Genomic DNA, 23,049 nt, shown 5'->3' on the forward strand with positions numbered 1-23,049 from the left:
CTTCCGAATTTGTAAAACTAACCACCGCTTAGACTAGTCACACATAAAATTCACCCCATAAACTCATTAGGTTATTTCTAACTTATTTTCTTTATAAAATTAATCATGTGTGTTTACACAAACCCCATCTTCTAATTAAGATCCAGGCCATATATCTACTTTTCCAACCCAGGGGGTTTCAAAAAAGGAAAAACCTTTGATTTTGACCAATTTCTGAATTGGGGACATGTGGCAACAGGGAATTTTTAGAACCATCAAATTTTATCAAAGTTATAGCAATGTAAGGATAATTCCCCCCTACAAAGAAAAAGATCTGTCCAGCCACATTTTAGGATAAATGGACTTTTGTGACCCAATTTTAGTTTATCAATTCTAAAAATATTTGTAACAGTTTTTTGTCTTAAGGATGAATGGACTTGTGACCCAATTTATTTTATCAATTCTAAATATCTTTGTAATATTTTTTGTCTTTAAGCTCATTTGTGATAGGACTATACCACAAATGAATTCCTCGGCCACTTGTATTAAGTACTTTCTATATTCTTCCCTTGTTTTAGAGTATACCAGAATATCATCTATGTATACCAGACAATATTCTTTATGTTTTCTAAATATATTGTCCATTTGCCTTTGGAATTTTTGGGGTGCGTTGCACAATCCAAACGGTATTACTAGTCATTCATAGTGTCCCCGTGGGGAAATGAATGTTATGTTGGAGATGCTTTTTTCATCCATCCTGATTTTCCAACAACCTAACTTACAATCAAACTCTGAGAAGAATCGGGCATCCTGAATATGGTTAATTATTACCTCTTTATTTGGTATTTTGTACCTGTCAATTGCCATATTAGCATTCAAGGCTTTGTAGTTGTTATTACTAGTGTGGCCTTCTCTCTTTTTTACTAAAAGACGATGTGCTTGACCTTATTACCCTAGCTTCTAGTAGCTCTCATTGATTTGGATATTGAATTGTTCAATATCTTTTAGATTGGAAGTATCAAATTTTTCATTGACAACCTTCGTGGGGTCTTTTAGGATTATCTCAGCATTTGGTTGAGTTTTGTCCCTAAGTTTCCATAAGTTTTCACTAAAATTTTGAGTAAACAACTCTTTTATCTATTCCAGAGATGGCTCCAGAGGTGATATATTCTTTTTAAATTTTGTCAGGCAGAAGGCATTATCTCTTCTATCCATTGGTCGTTGTCTTCTTCTAATTTGAAGATTACATAAAACCGTCTCTTTCCATGTCTTTTGTGAAGTTCTTATTTCACATACATTATACATTCTTTCTGATAGTATATCCATCAGCTAATCAGATTGGTTCAAATCCAAGATGGCACTTTTTGAATGCTTCTTTCAACTTTTCAACACGTATTGGAGGTTTTTTTAGTAGTGATATGGTTTTGGTATTGGGCCAGCGATATTTTTTGCGGAAAGAATATATTTCCAAATATGAGGTCTCCGTCTAGGTTATCAAACCTGATGATTCTGTCAACATTGAACATTGCTCCTGCAATTTCTATTGGTACGTTTCTCGCTTCTATGGTTGGAGTTATTTTGCTCCATCTGCCATAGTGAGGGAGGGATACAGGTGTAGTTGAGGTTTTGAAGGTTACTTCAACATTTTTGGAAAGTTGCCTTATTTCCCACTCGGATGGGTTGCTTGGGTTGGAAGGCAAATTAAATATAGCAATTTTTTTTAGGTTTTGGCAAAAACCTGTCAATTAAAAGAGATCATTACTTCTCTTTGAAAATGGCGTGAGGTTTTTCTAGGTGGTGTGTCGGCTGCCTCTTGGAAGGGTGGAAGGGAGAAAGAGGAGAGAGAGAAAAAGAGAGAAGGGAGAGAGAGAGAGAAGTGAGGAGAAAGTTGGTTCTTCTTTGGGTTTTTTCTTGAGTTCCTCTTGGAGTTTCTTCTAGGGCTTTTCTCTTGGGATTTTGTCTTGTGGGTTTCTCTTGGGTTACTCTTGTATGGTCTTGGGTTTGAGAGAGCAAGGAAACGGTTTCGGCTTTGTGATTAATCCACATTGTAATCCTTGTATATTGTTTTTCTCATACATGGTTTTAAATTTCGACCGAAACCGAAATTTTCCGAAATTCAATTTTTCTCCGTTTTCGGATTTTGGTCCAAAATTTCAGTAATTTCGGTTCGAAATTTCGATTTAATGACATTATTTATTTTTAAAAAAAGTGTTACAAAATTTCAGAATTTCGGTCTGAAATTTCGGAATCGAAATTTGGGTCCTGAATTTGGAACCAAATTACCAAATTTCGGACCGAAATTTGGTAATTTCGGTTTTTGGTGGGGTCAGAAAGGGTTACCGAAACCGAAATTTTAAACCATGTTCTCATAGTGGAAGATCGTGTTTCTCGCCCGTGGAGTAGGCTTGGCCGAACCACGTAAAATCTTGGTGTTCATCTTGTGGCCTGGTTTATTTTACTTTTCGTTTAATTTGTGCATGATCGGATCGGATTGCCCGACGGATTTTTCTCAACAAGTGGTATCAGAGTTGTGGTTGGAGCAATCGTCGAGACCGAGTGGAGTGATCATGGGTGTTGTGGTTGGATTGCTGTTAGAGCGATTTTTTGGAGTAGAAGGATTGTCCAAGAAAGATTCTCGTTTGAGGTGGAGCGCTACACCGTAAAGTGCGGAGTAATCTGAAATGGCGGTAAAATCAAGTTCTACTTAGTTCAACATCGACAGATTTGATGGAAAGGGTAGTTTCACCCTATGACAGATGAGGGTGAAGGACAACCTAGTTCAACAGGGCTTGGCTAAGGCGTTGAAGGGAAAAGATGGGAAGCCGGAAAAGATGACGGATGCCGAGTGGGAAGACATTGAGTCGAAGGCGGTCACCACGATTCGACTATGTCTGGCAGATAGCGTTATGTTTAATGTTATGGAAGAGGAAGATGCGCCTAAATTATGGGAGAAGTTGGAAAAGCTTTATATGTCAAAAAGCTTGGCCAACTGGTTGTATCTGGAGCGGCAATTGTACGGGCTGAAGATGCAGGAAGTCGGGGATCTTCTGGAACACATTACAGTGTTTAACGGGCTTGTGGATCAACTCCACAAGGTTGATGAAAAGTTGAAGGAAGAAAGCAAGGCCCTTTTGCTTCTTATTTCGTTTCCTGATTCGTATGACAACCCGGTGATGACTTTATTGTATGGTAAGGATACGATAAAGTTGGAGGAAGTCACGGCGTCGCTCTTATCGAATGAGATGCGGAAGAAACATGCTCTTGGTGCAAGTGAAGAGCATGGGTTGGTTGTTCGTGGTGGGAATCAAAGAGGAAGGTCGTCTGACAGGGGATTAGGAAAAGGCAAGTCAAGATCCAAGGTCGGCGGAAAGGGCGTGCAATGTTACCATTGCAAGGAATATAGTCGTATCAAGCGGGATTGTCCGAAGCGGGCTGACCAGGCGGACAATGGTGCTATGAATACTGTGGTGGCGACGGTTGAGCAGAGCGAAGAGTTTGGAGACGTTCTCACAGTCTCCACAAGTAATCACACTTCTCCTCATGATGAGTGGATTTTAGATTCAGGGTGCTGTTTTCATTTATGCTCTAGGAGGGAATATTTTGATATGTTCCATGAGACAAGGGCGGGTGCAGTGTCCTTGGGTGACGGGTCTACTTGTGACGTCACGGGAGTTGGGACGGTGAAGATCAAGATGTTTGATGGAGTTGTTCGTACTTTGGGTGGTGTGGCGTATGTCCCAAAGATACGGAAGAATCTATTATCTCTTGGCCGGTTGCACTCCAAGGGTGCAGGATTTCAGCTGTAGGTGGAGCCATGAAAATCACACGCGGCTGTATGGTCCTGATGAAAGACGAGAAGTGTGGCGAATTGTATCGTCTAGTCGGGGACACGGTGACTAGTGTTCCTAAGATCTCGATGGCTAGATGAAAACATGATAATGATGTGCGCACACGTAAGGTCTCTTTCGCTGTTGGTGCAGAGATAGGTTTCCAGGTTGCAGACGATGGTGGGAAGGTGACAGAACCTATGTTGGGGAGGATGGATCGAGATCCCTCTCCAAGGTTGACCGGGGAGTCAACGGGTTGGCAGCTACACATATGCATTGGCCGTGTTGATCGAATCGGGAGGAGTCAGAACCAAGGTGATTCGAGGGTGTGTAGCTGGTACTTCAGAAGGCTAATGGTGGTTTGCGGTGATAGTGGACCGGTGGCGACGCCAACGGAAAATCTTCAGGTGGCTGGGAAATAAGCCAACGTGGAGATTGTTGGAAAGTTGCCTTATTTCCCACCCGGATGGGTTGCTTGGGTGGGAAGGCAAATTAAATATAGCAAGTTTTTTTTAGGTTTTGGCAAAAACCTATAAATTAAAAGAGATCATTATTTATCTTTGAAAATGGCGTGAGGTTTTTCTAGGGGGGTTTCGGCTGCCTCTTGGAAGAGAGAAAGAGGAGAGAGAAAGAGAAAAAGAGAGAAGGGAGAGAGAGAGAGAAAAAGAGGGAGAGAGAGAGAAGGAAGGAAGGAAAAAGTTGGTTCTTCTTTGGGTTTTTTCTTGAGTTTCCCTTGGAGTTTCTTCTAGGGCTTTTCTCTTGGGATTTTCTCTTGTGGGTTTCTTTTGGGTTACTCTTGTACGGTCTTGGGTTTGAGAGAGCAAGGAAAGGGTTGCGGCTTTGTGGGTTTGTGATTAATCCATTGTAATCCTTGTATATTGTTTTTCTCATAGTGGAAGATCGTGTTTCTCGCCCGTGGAGTAGGCTTGGCCGAACCACGTAAAATCTTGGTGTTCATCTTGTGGCTTGGTTTATTTTACTTTTCGTTTAATTTGTGCACAATCGGATCGGATTGCCTGGCGGATTTTTCTCAACAAACATGAACATTGTTTGGAGAGACATTTAAAGAGATTATTTTAGCCTTTTTCCCTTTTTGTCTTCTCTGGCAATATTTGCCTTCATACCCTAGGACTTTAATATTCTGTCACCTTCTTGCAAATGGTATTTTTTATACAATTGGTAAATGTGTGAAATGTTCTCATCAGATTATTACATTACACGCAGTAATAGTATAAAGAATCATCACATTAGTGCTAACCGACGGATTCATACTATTCCAAACCATGCCATAATTTGAGCACTTTCTTGGATCCACTCATTATAAGGTCTAAAAGGGGAAGGTAAATCTGTAAGTTACTTCAATTTTCTCTTTGCAGTCAGGAAAACTTGAACAAATTTGGATCATTGTAGGTAATTTGGTTAGAAAAGAAGCTAAGAAGTATAAATTGGCTAGAAAAGAAGCTAAGAAGGCAGTAAGGAAAGCTAGAGGCAAGGCATATGAGGATTTGTACCATAGATTAGAGACGAAAGGGGGTGAAAAAAATGTTTATAAGCTTGCTAAGATGAGAGAAAGGAAGAGCAGGGACTTGAATCATATAAAATGCATCAAAGACGTGAATCAAAGATTTTTAGTAAAAGAAAATGAGGTTAATGAGAGGTGGAGAAGTTACTTCGATAAGTTGTTTAATGGAGAACCTGTAGCAAATTTGGGAGAACTTTATAACACTTTTGATGATACAAACCAGAGGCTTGTTCGTAGATCCAAACATCAGAGGTAAGAGTTGCTATGAAAAACATGAAATTAGGTAAGGCTAGAGGGCCTGGCGATATTCCTATTGAAACTTGGAGATGCTTGGGTGATGTGGGTTTGGTTTGGTTAACTAGATTATTTAACAATATTTTGAACACTAAGAAGATGCCTGATGAGTGGAGGAAGAGTACATTAGTACCTATTTATAAGAATAAAAGGGATATTTAGAGTTGCACAAATTATTGGGAAATTAAGCTAATGAGTCACACCATGAAGCTTTGGGAGAGGGTAATTGAGCATAGACTAATAAGAGAGACTAAGGTGTCAGAAAATCAGTTTGGCTTCATGCCCCGACGATCAACAACCAAAGCAGGAGTAAATGCTAAGTTAAGAGTTATGGAGAACTACTTTGGAATCCAAAGGTTTCAGACTGAGCAGGACTAAGACAGAGTATATGGAGTACAACTTTAGTAATTAGGGGTGTCAGTTTGGGCTCGGGCTCGAAAGCTCGCTTGAGCTCGGCTTAGTAAGGGCTCGGCTCGAGCTCGGCTTGAATCCTTAACCAGCCGAGGCGAGCCGAGACGGCTCGTTAAGCTTAACGAGCTGAGCTCGAGCTAGGCCAGGCTTGGCTCGCCTCGGCTCGCTAAGGCTCGTTAAGGATTTAATGTATTTAAATATTATATTCTATATACACATACAATGAAACGATAAAAAATGAAGAAAAGATATGAGACACAATTGTGCATATATCATTTTCCTTAAGGTTTCTTTTTGCCCGGGCCACCCTTGTAGAGTAAAAGAGTAGTCATAAATGCTAGAGGGGGCTGTCCAAGGAAGAAAGGCGTGAAGAAACAGGGTAAAATATATCACTTCCTTCTTTAAATGAGAGGCTCGATTAGGGTTTGGGGGTTCTTGATTTTTTTTTAAAAATATGGAGAGAGAGCTTAGAGAGAAAAAGAGATGGGCTTCCTCCGGCAAATCCTTCCCGCCAGCCATCCTTACCACCACCTCCACCCGGATCCGACCCCCTTCACCTCCACCACCACCTCACCACAACCATCATTTTCATCATCCGTTTCTCTGTTAAATTCGGCCATACCCATTAATTCCGGTGATCCCACTGGAATCTGCCGACACAAACCCACCTCAGCCTATATCTCTACCTTCTTCTACCTTTGGCTTCCCTCACAAATCCAAACCCAAACCCATTTCATTTCTCCCTTATGCTAGCAGCAAAACCCTACCCCATTTCTTCCAAGCTTGGCTACAATCTTCTATTTCCACCGATTTTGTAAAACCCATCTCTTCCATATACTCCCTCATATCTATCCATCCTCATCACATTACTACGATCTATCTAGACCTCCATTAATTCCGACAAGCTCGCTGGAGCGCCGGCCACCATCTTCAATAGGCCCATTAACGAGCTCGGTAAGGCTCGCGAGGCTGGCCGAACCCAGCCGAGCTCAAGCTTGATTCGAGCCCAAGCCGAGCCCGAGCTCATGTATTGAGCTTAACGAGCCGAGCTGGGCCAAGCTCTGCTCGGCTCGACTCGTTTACACCCCTATTAGTAATATAAGGAAGCGGGATGAGGATGTAGTAAATATGACTGGACAAAAGGTACCTAAGACGGATATCTTTTGCTATCTTGGTTCAATTCTACATAAGGGAGAGATTGAAGAGGATGTTAACCATAGAATAAGAGCAAGTTGGTTGAAGTGGAAGCTTGCCTCAGGAGTTCTTTGCGATCGTAAAATCCCTACAAAGTTGAAGCAAAAGTTTTATAAGACGGCTGTGAGGCCAGCTATGTTGTACGGCTCAGAGGGCCACCAAGAAGCAGCATGTGCATAAGATGAGTGTAGCGGAGATGCAAATGCTTAGATGGATGTGCGGCCACACAAGGTTAGATCGAATTAAAAATGAAGACATTCGTAAAAAGGTGGGGGTGGCACCAATTGAGGAGAATATGAGAGAGCACCGCTTAAGATGGTTTGGGCATATACAACATAGGCCTTTGGATGCTCCAGTGAGAAGTGACTCGTGCCAAGTTGATGGAGTAAACAGACGTAGGGGCAGACCAAAAACAACTTGGGTGGACATAGTGAGGAAAGACTTGAGGGCTAGGAACATAACAGAGAACATGACCTTGGATAGGATAGAATGCAAGAAAATGATCCATGTAGACGAACCCAACTAGTGTCAGGAGTTGACTTAGTCATTTTGAGCCGGATAGATCCTTTCACCTTCTTCATAAAATTTTCTAAAGGATTCATTAGCCGACCCGAACTAGTTAGGGACAAAGGCTAAGTTGAGTTGAGTTGAGTAGGTAATTTGGTCCATTCAATATACCGGACTTCATCTAAAGTCCAAGAAATTCCGAAGGGCCAAATACAGCCGATCTTCACTCTAATTTACTCTTTATTATAATCCATGTGAAACAGCCAATTACTTCAAAAGCTTAAGTTGTTGGAGATGCCGTTATTTAGTCTTTTATACTTTAACACTCCCTCACACGTGTGGCCCCTCTTTTTAAGGTTGGCCTACACGTGGAACATGTGGCCCCTCTTTTAGGCTGGCCATTACATGTGAATTTTTAATATCAAGGAGTTTTGAACCCAGGACCTTTGCTCTAATACTATGTGTGGATAGAACTCACCTTTAAAAGCTAGTCGTTAAGGGGAGGGTGCCCAATCCCCTATAAGCCCATCCACATCTTTTTATTTTTCTGATGTGGGATCTTTTGCTTTTGCATTGAACCACAACAATCTCCCCCTACACGCGGAAGCAACATGGATAATCTCGCCCCTCCACGCGGCAGCGACGTGAGAGCTACGAGATCTTCTCCGAGGGAATTTCACTGTCCTTGAAGGTACACTGGGGTTGCTGAGATCTTCCCCGAGGGAATTTCACCATCCTCAAGGGTGCACTGGGCTTACTACGCCCCCAACTCTGATCCATGAGAAACAACCAATTACTCCATAAGCTTAAGTTGTGGAGCTGGTGTCATTTATTCTTTTATACTATAACAATTCCAAAAAAAAATAAAAATTTGTGAGCTTTTCCCTCCTTATTCCATGTTTGATTTTCAAAATAAAAAAATCTATAATATCATGATAGTGTTGCCGAAACGCATAACATATGGTTTGGAGGAGCGTACACGCTATTTGAAATCATTGCTTCGCTTTGTAGATCAGTGGGAATAAATCAACATATTCCCATCACGGTTCTGACAGTAGTTTTCATCCTGAACACATCCAAACTGCCGACAACGTCTCTAACTCTTATATTTTGATATGTCAAAAAAGGAACTTAATATGCATGAACGTCATTGGAGAATAAGCAGCTACGCAATTCGAGAACCCTGGATTAGGTTTTTACAATTCAAAAACCCTATATTAGGGTTTTACAAATTAAAAAAAAAGGGAAAATAGGAAGGAGAGTTAGAAGCAAGAAGGGGGGAGACTTAAAAAAAGATTAGAATTGCTCTAATAAGTAAAGAAAGGAAGAAGAAGGAGAAGAGAAGGGGAAAATGGAGATGAAAGAATTCATCAGGGTGTAAGTCCAACCCTACCACACTCAAGAAGAAGAAGAAGAAAATGGAGATGAAAGAATTCATCAGGGTAAGTCCAACCCTACCACACTCATCTAGACTCAGACGCACTATCTCAAACACTTTTATATTTTGATTCATCAAAATTGGAACTCAACATCCAGCAACACCATCTGATAATAAAGAACCAATATTATGGTGGCTAAACAATTAGAGAACCCTAGATTAGTGTTTTACAATTAAAAAATCCTAGATTAGGGTTTCACAAATTCAAACGAGAGAGAAATAGGATGGGGAGGAAGAAGCTTGAAGGGGAGAGACATAAAACAGGATAAAAATTGCATGGATAACATGTTTCGTCAAAAGTAAATGACTAACGAAGATGAAGAGGTTGAAGAAAAGAGAAAAGAATGGGAGCTGGAGATAAAAGAATTAATTAGGGTTTAATTCCAATACCACCACTTTCATCCCTATTCATATAAGATATAAATTACTCTAATTACAAGTATTCCATTAGTGCTATCCATTAAAAAAAAAAAGGTGTTCCATTAGTGCTATAATGAGGCTGGCCCCATTGCATGTAAAAATAAATACAATTAGTAGTCACTTAAGTGATGGATTCTATCGTACATAAAGTAATCTTAACAACTATCAATGGAAGCAACAACGATGCATTACCATCTTTTACAGAAGCCATCACCAGCGATTGATGTGTTGAAGCTATGGCTAATGAGATAAGACCTCTTTGCAAAAATAACACTTGAGAAGACCTTCTAGCAAGAATGTTGTTGGATGGAAATGGATCTATAAATCTAAATAGAAACCATATGGTACTACAGAAAGGTTCAATGCCAGATTTGTTGCAAAAGATCATAATCACAACATGGTCTAACTATGACGAGACATTCATCTCAACAATCAAGATTACCATTGTTTGACCTGTTGTTTCCTTATCCAATTCCTTTGGACGGTCCTTATCTCAATCAGATGTCAAGAATGTCTTTCTTCATGGAAATCTAAAGGGGGAGGGGGTGTTACTAAACAACTAGTAGATAATAAAGCTATATATGGGCTCAAGCAAGACCACATGCCCTGTTTGACAGATTACACACTCTGAGAAGATGTACTTGCTTGTGCCCACATGCCTGGTTTGACAGATTACATTACACTCTCAGAAGATGTCATTATGAAAGGAGTAAATCAGATAACTCCTAGATCATCTGGTATGCCTTGATCTTAGTGTATGTTGATGATATTATAATAACTGAGTGACTGTAAAAACTAAAAGCTTAAAAGAGAGCTTGAAATTAGACATTATTGGATAAATCTTGGTGAACTATGGTACTTATGTGTAAGGACTCATCGTACCATGGAAGTAGTAACTTTGAGCCAAGTACATGAAAGATCTCCTTAATAAGTTATGTATAATGAATTGTTGACTGGTCAACATTCTGTTGTTTGGAATAAGAGGGTAACAGGAAGAGGAGAAAGGATGAAAGATCCCTTTATATGCAAGAGCTTGGTAGGTGCTCTTTATTACCTTACATTCACAAGAATAACATTGAGCAAAGTACATAAAAGATCTCCTTAATAAGTATGATGAATCGCAGACTAGTCAGCACTTTTTGTCGGTGTTTGCATGAACCCAAAGAGGAGCATTTATAGCAAGCAAAGAGAATTTAAGAGGAATAATATACTGTGGACTGTTTTATGAGAAGTCCAAACATCGATGAGTCACATTTGCAGGATACTCGGATGCTAGTTGGGAAGGGACCTAGTACACAAAGGTCAATGGCAGGATTCTGAATGGTTATAAATGGATGCCTCTTTTTTCTTGGAGCGGCAAGAAAATAAGGATTGTAACCAAGGTTACCGGGAACGCAGTTTGTTCTGGTACGCGGTACAGGAATTGGTATGGGTACGGGGAACGATGGTAGCCCGGTTTGCGGTACGGTGAGGGTAGGCTAAGTTGGTTGGGCTATATGGGGTCGCAGATCGGTTTGGAGCGCTAATCCGGGTCGCTCTGGTGCTATCTCTAGTTTAATTTTATGCTAAGAGATGCTAAAGCATTGTTAGGCCTTATCTTAAATATGACGGTCAATCTGAATCATATCGACTGGTGGCTATAGACAGTTTTTGGGAAAGGTAATCACATTTGATAGCTATTTAAAAACGGGGTTAAAACTGGTGGTGCCAATATCAATTTTTTGGAAAGGCAGTAACATTTGACAGATGTTTAAAAAAGAGGTTAAAACTGGTAGTGCCATTATAAGTAGGCTTGTGGTCGGATTTTTTGTTTAGGGATTTTAAGTAGCTGCATGCATTCCATGGTTTCCCTTTTCCCTCCTCTCTTATGCCATTTATAACCCCCCCCCTCTCTCTCTCTCTCTCTCTCTCTCTCTCTCTCTCTCTCTCTCTCTCTCTCTCTCTCTCTGCAAAAGCAAGGAAGTAGGGAAGGAGGTTTCACAATACTGTACTTGGATTGTATTTCGATTGGCGATTTGTAGTTGAATTTTCGTCAGAACAACATCTGTTTCAGGTTAGTCTCTTTACCACTTCTATGTTTCTGTTTTGGGCCTCTAATAAGTTATGATTAAAACAACTTAAAAGGGGTGTTATTTTTTTGTTCTCTTCCCCCCTTCTTCCGTCTCTCTCTTTATGCGCCTCTCCCTTTTCCGCGGGTCGCCCGGGTCGCCATTTTTGGTGATCCGGGTTGAAAACGACCCACGTTTGGGGTCGGTGACCCCGGATCGCAGTTCGGAGGGTGGGAGGGCGATCCCGGTAATATTGATTGTAATTAGATCCAATGCAGAGGAAGAATATTGGGTCATAGCATCCATTGTAGCTGAGCTCGCATGGGTGTGGCTCTGGCTACCTGAGCCACGTATTGTTTCAAACTCACAGACTTTGTACTGTGACGGCAAAAGTGCAGTGTAAATGTTATAGAATCTTATTTCATGCTTGGGACCAAACACATTGAGATAAATTTTCATTTTGTTCGTGAAGATGGAAGTGGAGAGGTGATACCATGACGCATACCGAGTAAGGAGCAGGTGATTTTTCACCATGGGATTGACTTAAAATCATCATTTTCATCTAGTTGACAAGCTAAAAATGTTATGAGGAATATTTTATCTTTAGCAAGGTTTCAATTTTCTTTTTCTTTGTGTTTCAGTCATGATGGAAATGGAAATGTCAGTTTTGGATGGAAATTTCAGTGGGAATCCTTTAATCACATAAACATATGGAAACATATGCAAATGATGAATATTTAATGTGAAACTCAAGGAACTGCGAGAATAAGCACAAATACACACTAAAAAGCATCACATAAGCAAAAAAAGCCAACAACCCATTGTAGTATAACAGCATCGGACACCTAGTGACATGCTCCGTCGTGGATTTCTAATAATTTATTACATGTCACATTTCACATGTAAGTCATTTAAATATTTATACATAATACATGCTCGACATTTCACATGCAAGTTGTATAAATATAATTATGCAATGCATACTAGTATAATATATCACTAATACACTTACAATTTTGATTTTGATATGCGTTTTGGCTTCGGTATGAACATTTCTTGTATGTTACTAGTGTGTCTAACGTAGGACGGGAACAACTTCTATGATTCAACCTTGGAAATATAATTAAACGATTGAGATTTCAGATTATCCATGAGTAAATTTAATTATGTAATCAATCTACACATATGCATGCAAATAGCAAGAATTCCAAGTCACAATTCTCACGAACAAGAAATTTCGTTAACCCCACAAAATGTATTCCAATCCCACGTACGAAATTTCACAAGGTCTCACACAATAACAATATGCCTATGTGGAAGGTTTTGGTCCTCAAAGGAGGCTTTGGGTAAGTTTCGAGTTAGGCCGACACAAATCGGGTAGTTGTCGAAGGGTGCCGGGATAGTATAGACTATGGGGGTAGGGAATATGGGTAAAAAGATGAGTAAAAATTTAGGGCTTGGGTTCTAAAATAGGTGATTAGGCCAGGGAAAAATTCCTACAAGGTTTACAATAGGTTTGGATGGTTTTTTAAGGTTTGAGGATTTTTCTTTATTGGGTATTCTAGTGTTTTGGTTAGGAGATAGGTGAAAAAGAAAATGCAAGATAGGTCTAGGGTTTTTTTGAGGAAGGTAGGTTATGGGAGAAAAACTAAAAGAGAAGAGAGAAAATAGTAAATCATTAGATGAAAAGTAATAAAAGTATGCTACTTATCTCAAGGCTTCACACCATGAGTTTCTTTGGCATCTCACCAAAGAAGATGATGAAGAAGATGAAACCCTTTTTCTCCAAGAAGCTCCTTATATCTCATAACAAAATGAAAGTAGTGTTATCTTTTACAAACCCAACATAAAGTATTTATATCAAACCAATAAAAAACCCTAAGGACCAAACTACCATTTTGTAAAGACTCAAAGACATGCTCCCACTTAAAATCACATAATACATGTGTGGGGCCAATTTATAACAACTGTAACTCACATAACTTGAGTTATTTTGATGCAAAAAGACCCTATTATCCCCATATAACTAAAAAGACTCTTTTAACACCCTAAAACTAAAAGAAAAACTCAAAAAAACATATAAAGCTCAAAAGGGCTCGCATGATATATGACTCATCTCTGAAAATGTATCTGGACCGGTCGGGCATCTGAAAAGTGTCTGCAACATCTGCGAATCATCTGTGCCGTCAGATCGTCAATCGGAACCATCAGGATCAAAGAATCTTGTTGTCCATCCAAATCGAAGTCAACTTCCTGCCCCTATGTCTCCTCCGTCGCTGGTATACTTGAAATCCTGAGTCTGGATCCCCATCAACTCTCTCTGGCTTGGAATTATTCATCTCCGATGAATGAAAACTTTGATGCCTCACATATAGATCCGGGTTGAGTTGCTGAAGCTCCTGTGCTGTAATCCAAGTGCAGTCGGACTCTGGTCTGTCACGCCATCAAACTAAGAATCGGCCGTATCCTCCTGAACGGGTAGAAATTACTTGGTCATCTATTATATCAACTATTTCCTCTCTCTTTCTTTGGTTGGGTGGCAATGAAGGTGTTGGAGGAATAGGTAACGAAGAAAATGATTGGTAAGTTTCCTGTACGGTTTGGTTTTATGGGGATACAGGTGGGTTATCTTGGGGTGGTTGAGATAATGTAGGCTCAGGTGAGTCTGCATGGCCCCTAAAGAGTACCAAATCTTCCACATTAAACACATTGCTAATTGTCATATCGGGTGGAAGGTCAAGTACATAGGCATGCTCACCAACTCTCTTAATCACTCTGAAAGGACCAATGCTTCTTGCATGTAGCTTTTTGTACGCTCCTTTAGGAAATCTCTCAGGCCTAACCCTCGCCATCATTATGTCTCTTTCTTTAAATGCTTGGTACCTGCGATGCAAATCTGCGGAAGATTTATAATTAGCATTACTCATGGATATCTTATTACGGATGTCAGCTTGCAGATCATGAATGTGACTCGCAAATGACTCGGCGGACTCAGATGGCCTGGCTTCAAGTGGGATGGGAATGAGATCAACAGGGCGCCTAGGATGCTGTCCAGTAACAATTTCAAAAGGTGAACGACCCGTGGACTGATTAATTGACCTATTGTAGGCAAACTCTGCTGTAGGAAGGGTGTGATACCTACTAGATACGTGATCTCCTACAAGACATCTAAGCAAATCTCCTAGACTCCTATTGACAACCTCGGTCTGCCCATCTGTTTGGGGGTGAAACGCAGATGAAAACTTCAACTTGGTGCCTAACATCTTCCATAGTGTCTTCTAAAAATAACTAACAAACTTGACATCTCTATCAGACACTATGGTCTTAGGTAGACCATGAAGATACACAACCTCCCTAAAGAACAACTTAGCCATGTGAGTTGCATCTGCAGTTTTGTTGCATGGAATGAAATGTGCCATCTTGGAAAATCTATCCACAACAACAAAAATAGAATCATGGCTTCTAGCTGTCCTGGGTAGACCTAAGACAAAATCCATACTGATGTCTTGCCATGGGGAATGTGGCACGGGTAATGGTGTGTACAAGCCAATGTTCTGATGTCTTTGCTTGGCCATCTGGCAAGTGCTACACTAACTGATAATTTTGGCCACATCACGTTTAAGGCTAGGCCAGTAGAATTCCTCTTCAACCATAGCAATGGTCTTGTCCCTCCCAAAATGACCAGCTATCCCACCAGCATGAAGTTCCCAAACTACGAATTCTCTCACTGATGTAGCAGGGAGACAACTTCTTTCCTCGAAACAGATAACCCTCGAGAGGGTAAAATCTAATCGAGACTCGAATTGACTCAGACAATTGTGCATGGATTTTTAAAAAAATCTTTACATGATGCATAGTCTCCACTCATAGCTTCATAACCACCACCTTAACACTAATCATGTTTAAAATGGCGACTCTACGACTCAATGCATCAGCTGCCTTGTTCTCAACATCAGCCATGTGTTTGAGAACAAATGTATACTCTTGAAGGAACTCAACCCATTTGGCAAATTTAGCCGCCAGATCCTTCTGAGTATTTAGGAAAAAAGTGCTTGGTGGTCACTATAGAGAACAAACTCATGAGGTAACAAGTAATGACGCCAGTAACACAGTGATTGAACAATCGCATAGAGTTCTTCCCACAAGTGCTGTACTTTCGTTTCGCATCATTTAATTTTTCGCTGAAGAATGCGACCGGATGCCCTTCCTGGCTAAGTACACCACCAATGCCTACTCCTAAGACATCACAAGCAACCTCAAAGATTTTGGAGAAATCTGGAAGGCGAAGCACATGCGCTTCTGTCATTCTTTTCTTGATTTCCTCAAAAGCCTTAGTGGAAGCTTTTGTCCACGTAAACTCTCCCTTTCTAATGCAATCGATAATAGGAGCCATAATTCTGCTAAAGCCACTAATGAATCGACGATAAAGGTGGCTAATCCATGGAACCTCCTTACCTCGTGGACATTCTTAGGTATGGACCATTCATTGATGGTTCTAACTTTCTCTAGGTCTACTACAATCCCTTGAGCCGACACGACGAACCCCAAGAAATACAACTTGACGGTTCATGAACATTTTTTTAGATTCACATAAAGCTTCTCCTGCCTCAATAAAGTAAACACTTTCCTCAAGTGCAAGAGATGTTCCTCCGGGGTTCAACTGTAGATGAGTATGTCGTCAAAATAAACGACCAAGAACTACCCCATAAATGGCCTTAACACCTGTGCCATGATGCGCATTAAAGTGCTAGGCGTGTTGGTCAAGCCAAAAGGCACGACGAGTCACTCATAGACCATCCTTCGTCTTGAAGGCAGTTTTCCACTCATCACCAGTTCAATTACGAATCTGATGATAGCCACTCTTAAGATCAATCTTTGAAAATATCTCATATCCAGCCATCATATCCAACATATCGTCAAGTCGAGGAATTGGGAACCAATACTTGACGGTGATCTTGTTGATCGCCTGACGATCAACGCACATACGCCAACTTCATTCTTTTTTGGGAGTGAGAAGCGCGGGAACAGCACAAGGACTCATACTCTCCCTGATAAATCCCTTTTGGAGCAATTTATTCCCCCGTCATCTCAACTCCTCATGTTCCTTGGGGTTCATTCGATAATGTGGAAGGTTGGGTAGGGATGAACCAGGAACAAGATCAATTGCGTGTTGAATGTCTCTCATGGGAGCTTATCCTTATAGCTTGCAGGAAGATACTTTTCTTTCAATTTGAGTTTCATCTCTTCCCAATGGACGATTGGCTCCTGCCCCATAACTTCTAATTGACGCTTTACGCCTATCCAGTGGAGTTTGGCTTGTCCCGTTAGATTCATCTTTGCAAACCTTACTCGCCGTGCATCAGTCATCTCATACCAGTCAAAATACTGGTCCATGTTGATGAGCCAGTCCATAATGATCTTCGGGTAAGTCGACCGTCAAAAGTAGGAGCCTCAACCTTTACTTTCTTTGTGATATCTCCTACTTGATCCTCTCTGGTCCTCTCTCACCCTCCAAACTCATCCCGATCTCTAGGAGGGAGATCGTGTCGAGGTACACGAACCTGACGGGGGCCATAATCTTGACGCTAAGAGTGCTCCTGCCGTGGAGCATAATCTAGGTAGTGGGGATCCTCATATGGTGTAGCATAACCCAGATGTTGGGGATACTCAAATCGTGGTGCATAACCTGGATGTGCGTGCCTAAAAGTTGGGTGAGGATCCTGTAGCCTAGGTGGTTGCGGTTGGACATGGGGAGGTGTTGGGGCACGTGCAGGTGCGGATCCAGCCGCGGGTACCTCCTGACTAGGTGTAATCTAGTTCGAGTCTTTAGGGATTGAAGACGTGCCTGGAAATCTTGGATAGTGCTATCCACGCGATCCAAGTAGGACTGCAAGCCTTCGAACTTGGTGTTTAACCCTTCTAACAACTCAATTATTCGGTTTGATTCCATCGGACTCAAATGGTAATCAAGACCACTACGTGTGGGCATTCAATAAAAAAACCGACAATTAAGAAGACCAAACTCAAGATAGAAGTATGAATGGATATGAGACCTTAAAATTTAAGCTCTGATACCAAATTTGATATAGGATGGGAACAACTTCTATGATTCAATCATGGAAATATGATTAAACGATTGAGATTTTAAGTTCATCCACGAGTAAATTTAATTATGTAACTAATCTACACATATGCATGTAAATAGCAAGAATTCCAAGAAGTCACAATTCTCACAAACAAGAAATTTCGTTAACCCCACAAAATGTATTCCAATCCCACATGAAATTTCACAAGGTCTCACACAATAACAATATACCTATGTGGAAGGTTTTGGTACTCAAAAGGGGCTTTGGGTAAGTTTCGAGTTGTCGAAGGGTGCCGGGATGGTGTAGACTATGGGGGTAGGGAATGTGCGTAAAATGATGAGTAAGAATTTAGGGCTTGGATTCTAAAATAGGTGATTAGGCTAGGGAAAAATTCCTACAAGGTTTACAATAGGTTTGGATGGTGTTTTTAGGTTTGAGGATTTTTCTTTATTGGGTATTCTAGGGTTTTGGGTAGGAGGTAGGTGAAAAAGAAAATGCAAGATAGGTTTAGGGTTTTTTTTTAGGAAGGTAGGTTATGGGAGAAAAACTAAAAGAGAAGAGAGAAAATAGTAAATTAATAGATGAGAAGTAATAAAAGTATGCTACTTATCTCAAGGCTTCACAGCATGAGTTTCTTTGGCATCTCACCATAGAATCCTTGGCATCTCACTAAAGAAGATGATGAAGAAGATGAAACCCTTTTCTCCAAGAAGCTCTCCATATCTCATAACAAAATGAAAATAGTTTTCTTTTTTACAAACCCAACATAAAGTATTTATATCAAACCAATAGCCCTAAGGACCAAACTACCCTTTTCTAAAGACTCAAAGACATGCTCCCACTTAAAATCCCATCATACATGTGTGGGGCCAATTTGATGCAAAAAGACCCTATTACCCCCATATAACTAAAAAGACTCATAAAAGATTCTTTTAACACCCTAAAACTAAAAGAAAAACTCAAAAAAAATCTAAGACTCAAAAGGGCAAGCTTGACATATGAATCATCTCTGAAAATGTATGTAGACCGGTCGGGCATCTGAAAAGTGTCTGCAACATCTGTGAATCATCTGTGCCGTCAGATCGTCGATCTAAAACATCCGGATCAAAGAATTTGGTCGTCCATCCAGATCGAAGTCAAGTCCCTGCCCCTTTGTTTCCATAGTCACTGGTATACTTGAAATCCTGATTTTGGATCCCCATCAGTGTGTGTGTGTGTGTGTGTGTGTGTGTGTGTGTGTTAATATGATTGCGATTCCATTTTGAGAATACTGACAAAGAAACGAGGTGTGTGGCCTCTACAATCTCTCCCTTATACCTCTACATCCTTCTTCTTTTTTAAACACGGAATTGATCTAGCAACCCAAGCCGATGCCTTAAATTTTATTAATAGGATAAGAAAGTCCATGAGAGAGGGGGGGCATACCATCTTATCTCATGAAACAAAAAACAAAAAACAAAAAATACGTCCTTATCTTCCTTTGATGTCTTCATAACAATATCTTTGTGTGCTTTGAATATCTTATCATTATCTCAGGCTAGTATCATCTCCTGGCTGCACCAGCATTTCCACAAGGTTCTTATTGCTGCAAATATTTGCTCTTTGCATGCTAAACTTTGCAGATTCTAACAGAATTGATTTATATGTTGCCCATATATTTTGTTATGAATGCTCCAAAAGAGCAATAAACTTGTTAATATCTCATTGTTCTCTTTAAATGCTCATAGTTGGAGCTTTCAGAGTTTGTTTCTCACATTTTTTCCATAGCAACTAAATTGATCCTGATCTACGCGGTGTATTTTTGCTAATTAATAATATATGCAACTGTTTTTCATGTTTTTGCAGAGTTCAAATTTCTTAAAAGATTGATACTTGTACATGGGCGGTATTCATACAACCGTACAGCATTTCTCTCCCAATATTCCTTTTACAAGTCATTACTGATTTGTTTTATTCAAATCTTGTGAGTTCCGATGTCATATACCTCACAATTTTCTGGGTTTTCCTGTATTGTGATTCATCCATGCTGTTTGTGAAATTTATTACAATACCTTCATTCCCTGTAATAGTTGTCTTCAGACCTTTGGCTGTAACCCTAATATTGGAATCCTTTTAGTTTCTCTTTCATTTCAGGTGTCTCTGGAACTAGCCTATTCAACTCTGTCAGTCTTATGGCTTATAACGTTTTCTACACTAGTATCCCTGTTCTAGTGAGTGTCCTTGACAAAGACCTAAGTGAAAGGACTGTGATGGAACACCCACAAATTCTATTTTATTGCCAAGCTGGAAGGTTGGGAGAATTTTCTTCAATGAGTTTTGTCTTTTATATGCCATAAAATATTATTTAGGAAATTTTCAGAAGCAACATAATTTTTGGACTATGTTATATAAAATTCTACCATAGTTCATATCATTGCAAACTTGCTTGAATTAATGTGTCTCTTTTGGAACCAGGCTTTTGAATCCAAGCACGTTTGCTGGATGGTTTGGGCGGTCCTTATTCCATGTGAGTGCAGTACTTTTTTATGTAAATACTATTCTGACTTCCCATAATTGCCGTGTTGACTCTCTCAAAATCAAATTTCATTCATTTATTAATGTTCAGTTCCCGATCAAGTCAATAGGTAAGTTAAACTAGTCCATCTCATTTCTCATTTCAAACCTGAATGTTTTTCTGCAAAAAGCCTCATGCAATAATGAAATGGCAGAAAATTCACCCCTTCAAGGAAAGAGTGTGAATGACCTTGTATTTTGGAATTCAGAGTGTAATTTTGAAGACTGCAATAGAGAAAAATAATTTATAATTTAGCAGGTTTCTGCAGATAAACTTTCTTTTGCTCTGCATATCCTTAATGGTTTTAGATTTTTGGTATCTACTTCATATATTGTCCATATAAGTTCCAGATAAGATGTTATCCAAGTATAATACTCCCAAGTTTGAACTATACAACTGCTGGTATTATCTAAAGAAAAGAGAAAATGCAAGCATACCCATCATAATTTATCAAGTCAATTAATATATTGTTTATGCTGCATGTTTGAGTTGGGCTCTGGAATCACCTTGAGCATCTTTGTTTAATGAATAATTTGGATGAGGAGGTCACTCTTCTCTAAAACTCCTGAGATATTTCTTAATAGAACCACATGATTTTCAGGCACTTGTTGTATTCTTAGTCAGCGTACATGCGTATGCTGATGAAAAAAGTGAAATGGATGAGCTGTCAATGGTCGCACTCTCCGGATGTATTTGGCTTCAGGCTTTTGTTATGACAATGGAGACCAAGTAAGTGTCCTTAATTCCGATCATCATATCATTAGATGTAAATTTGTTTCAACAAGGAAGAACTAGATCTATCTTACTCGATTGTGTTTCGACAAATGCAGTTCCTTCACAATCTTACAACATCTCACAATATGGGGAAATTTGGCCGTCTTTTACATCATCAACTGCATAGTTAGTACCATACCATCAGCCGGAATGTATACTATCATGTTCCGTCTATGTAGACAGCCATCATACTGGATAACTATGATTGTGAGTTATTTCACTGCTCAATTATTTCCTTCTTTGAGGCATGGGAGTTCAGTTTTGCGTATGGCTGCAACTCGGGTCAATTTTTGGGAATTCGTGTTGAGATTTTACCATAAAATAGGTTCAGGTTAGGGTTGGTTCCAATTCATTTTTTTTGCAAAAGTTCAACCTGGCCCGACCCAAATTGCACCAATAGTTTTGCAGTTTATACTGATGGAATTGCTTTGCATTTCAGCTCATTGTGGCAGCAGGGATGGGCCCGGTGCTAGCAGTTAAGTACTTCCGATTTACTTACAGATCAAGTGCCATCAACAAACTTCAGCAGGCAGAGCGTTTATGTGGACCTATCCTATCGCTGGGCAATGTGGAGCCACAGTCAAGGTCCATAGAGAAGGATGTTGCTTCATTGTCTATAACTCAGCCCAAAAATAGAAACCCAGTGTATGAACCATTACTATCTGATTCCCCAACTTCTACCAGAAGATCTTTAGGACCATCTACTTCATTTGATTTATTTCAGGGCACCCAGTCAAGACTTTCTTCAACATATTCAAGAAACTGTAAGGATAATTGAGTCCAAGGGGTTTAAATGTCCAATAGGCGATTGTATTCTGTAAACCAAAGCATATACACTGATATTTTGACACGGTCGAATATATGTCTACTTGCTCCCACAGTTGCTGTCATTTCATTGCATGGAACATGTTGAGTTTGCACAATCCTAGCTGCCAATTTTAATAGGGTTGGAGGAAGAAGTGAACTCCAATCAATAGTATTACCCTTAAAATGATTATTTCTATTTTTTTGAAAGATAAGATAACACTGAATCCACGAAGTTATGGATGTCACGAGAAAATTGACTTGGAATGTTATGGGTGCCCATCGCTCAGCCCCTAAGGAGTGCTCCCATTATGCTTTTTTATTACAACCCAATCCTTATTAGTGACCAACCTACAGTTACTCGTAGTCAAAATCGAGCCATTGTCCTTCAGATACACACACATGCACACATTGATACTCACGATTCTTATACTCAATACACACACGCACAGACATGCGAGCACACACAAACGCATGCAAACACAGACTCGAACAGCACAGGCACACATACTCAACCACAGACGCACATACCATGCACAGAGACGCACACGCACGCACATGCGTTAACACTCGTAGACTTTCACACACACACACACACACTCAAACTCAAAACATACATACTCGAAACACTCACTCACACAGTGACACACACCCACACACACACTCAACACATAGACACTCTCACTACACACTCAGACGCATACATTCATACAAGCACGCAGACAAACACATTCACACACCACTCAGACACACACACACACTGCACTCGTATACACACCCAAAACACAAAACACGTACTCAAAACACACGCACTTACACAACTCACACAAACTCAAAACACACACCCTAATACACACTCACACACACACACGCTCGTGCGTAACAACGATATCTGTGCAGACAATGACAGACACACTCGCACAATCACACAGGCACACATCTATACGTACAAACGGAAGGAAGAGAGAGAGAGAGAGAGATTAAACCTACTGCACTCTAGGTTCTTTAGACATACTCGTACAATCATACACAGGCACACATCTATACGTACAAACGGAAGGGAGAGAGAGAGAGAGATTAAACCTACTGCACTCTAGGTTCCTTTTAAGAGTTGCCTACGTACCCGAAAGTGTGATCAAGCCTACACGTAGTTCTTGATATTTGTTACAATTTATCAAAATAAAAGAACTC

General features: G+C 40.1%; 1 protein-coding gene across 2 annotated transcripts in view; it reads left to right on the forward strand.

Annotated features, from left to right (window-relative positions):
* The window catches only part of LOC143887615 (phospholipid-transporting ATPase 2-like), a 158,117-nt gene extending 136,185 nt beyond the window's left edge, over window positions 1-21,932 (forward strand). For both annotated transcript variants that reach the window (XM_077391717.1, XM_077391718.1), the window contains 6 exons: window positions 19,572-19,689; window positions 19,843-20,016; window positions 20,181-20,232; window positions 20,882-21,009; window positions 21,111-21,261; window positions 21,494-21,932. In XM_077391717.1, the coding sequence (XP_077247832.1) occupies window positions 19,572-19,689; window positions 19,843-20,016; window positions 20,181-20,232; window positions 20,882-21,009; window positions 21,111-21,261; window positions 21,494-21,832 (962 nt within the window). In that variant the 3' untranslated portion in view covers window positions 21,833-21,932. The remainder of the gene's footprint in view (window positions 1-19,571; window positions 19,690-19,842; window positions 20,017-20,180; window positions 20,233-20,881; window positions 21,010-21,110; window positions 21,262-21,493) is intronic.
* The last annotated feature ends 1,117 nt before the right edge of the window (window positions 21,933-23,049 follow it).

The sequence above is a fragment of the Tasmannia lanceolata genome, unplaced genomic scaffold (assembly GCF_043159265.1).
Source record: "Tasmannia lanceolata isolate RefF3 unplaced genomic scaffold, GAP_Taslan_0.1 ptg000012l, whole genome shotgun sequence".
Classification (NCBI taxonomy): Eukaryota; Viridiplantae; Streptophyta; class Magnoliopsida; order Canellales; family Winteraceae; genus Tasmannia; species Tasmannia lanceolata.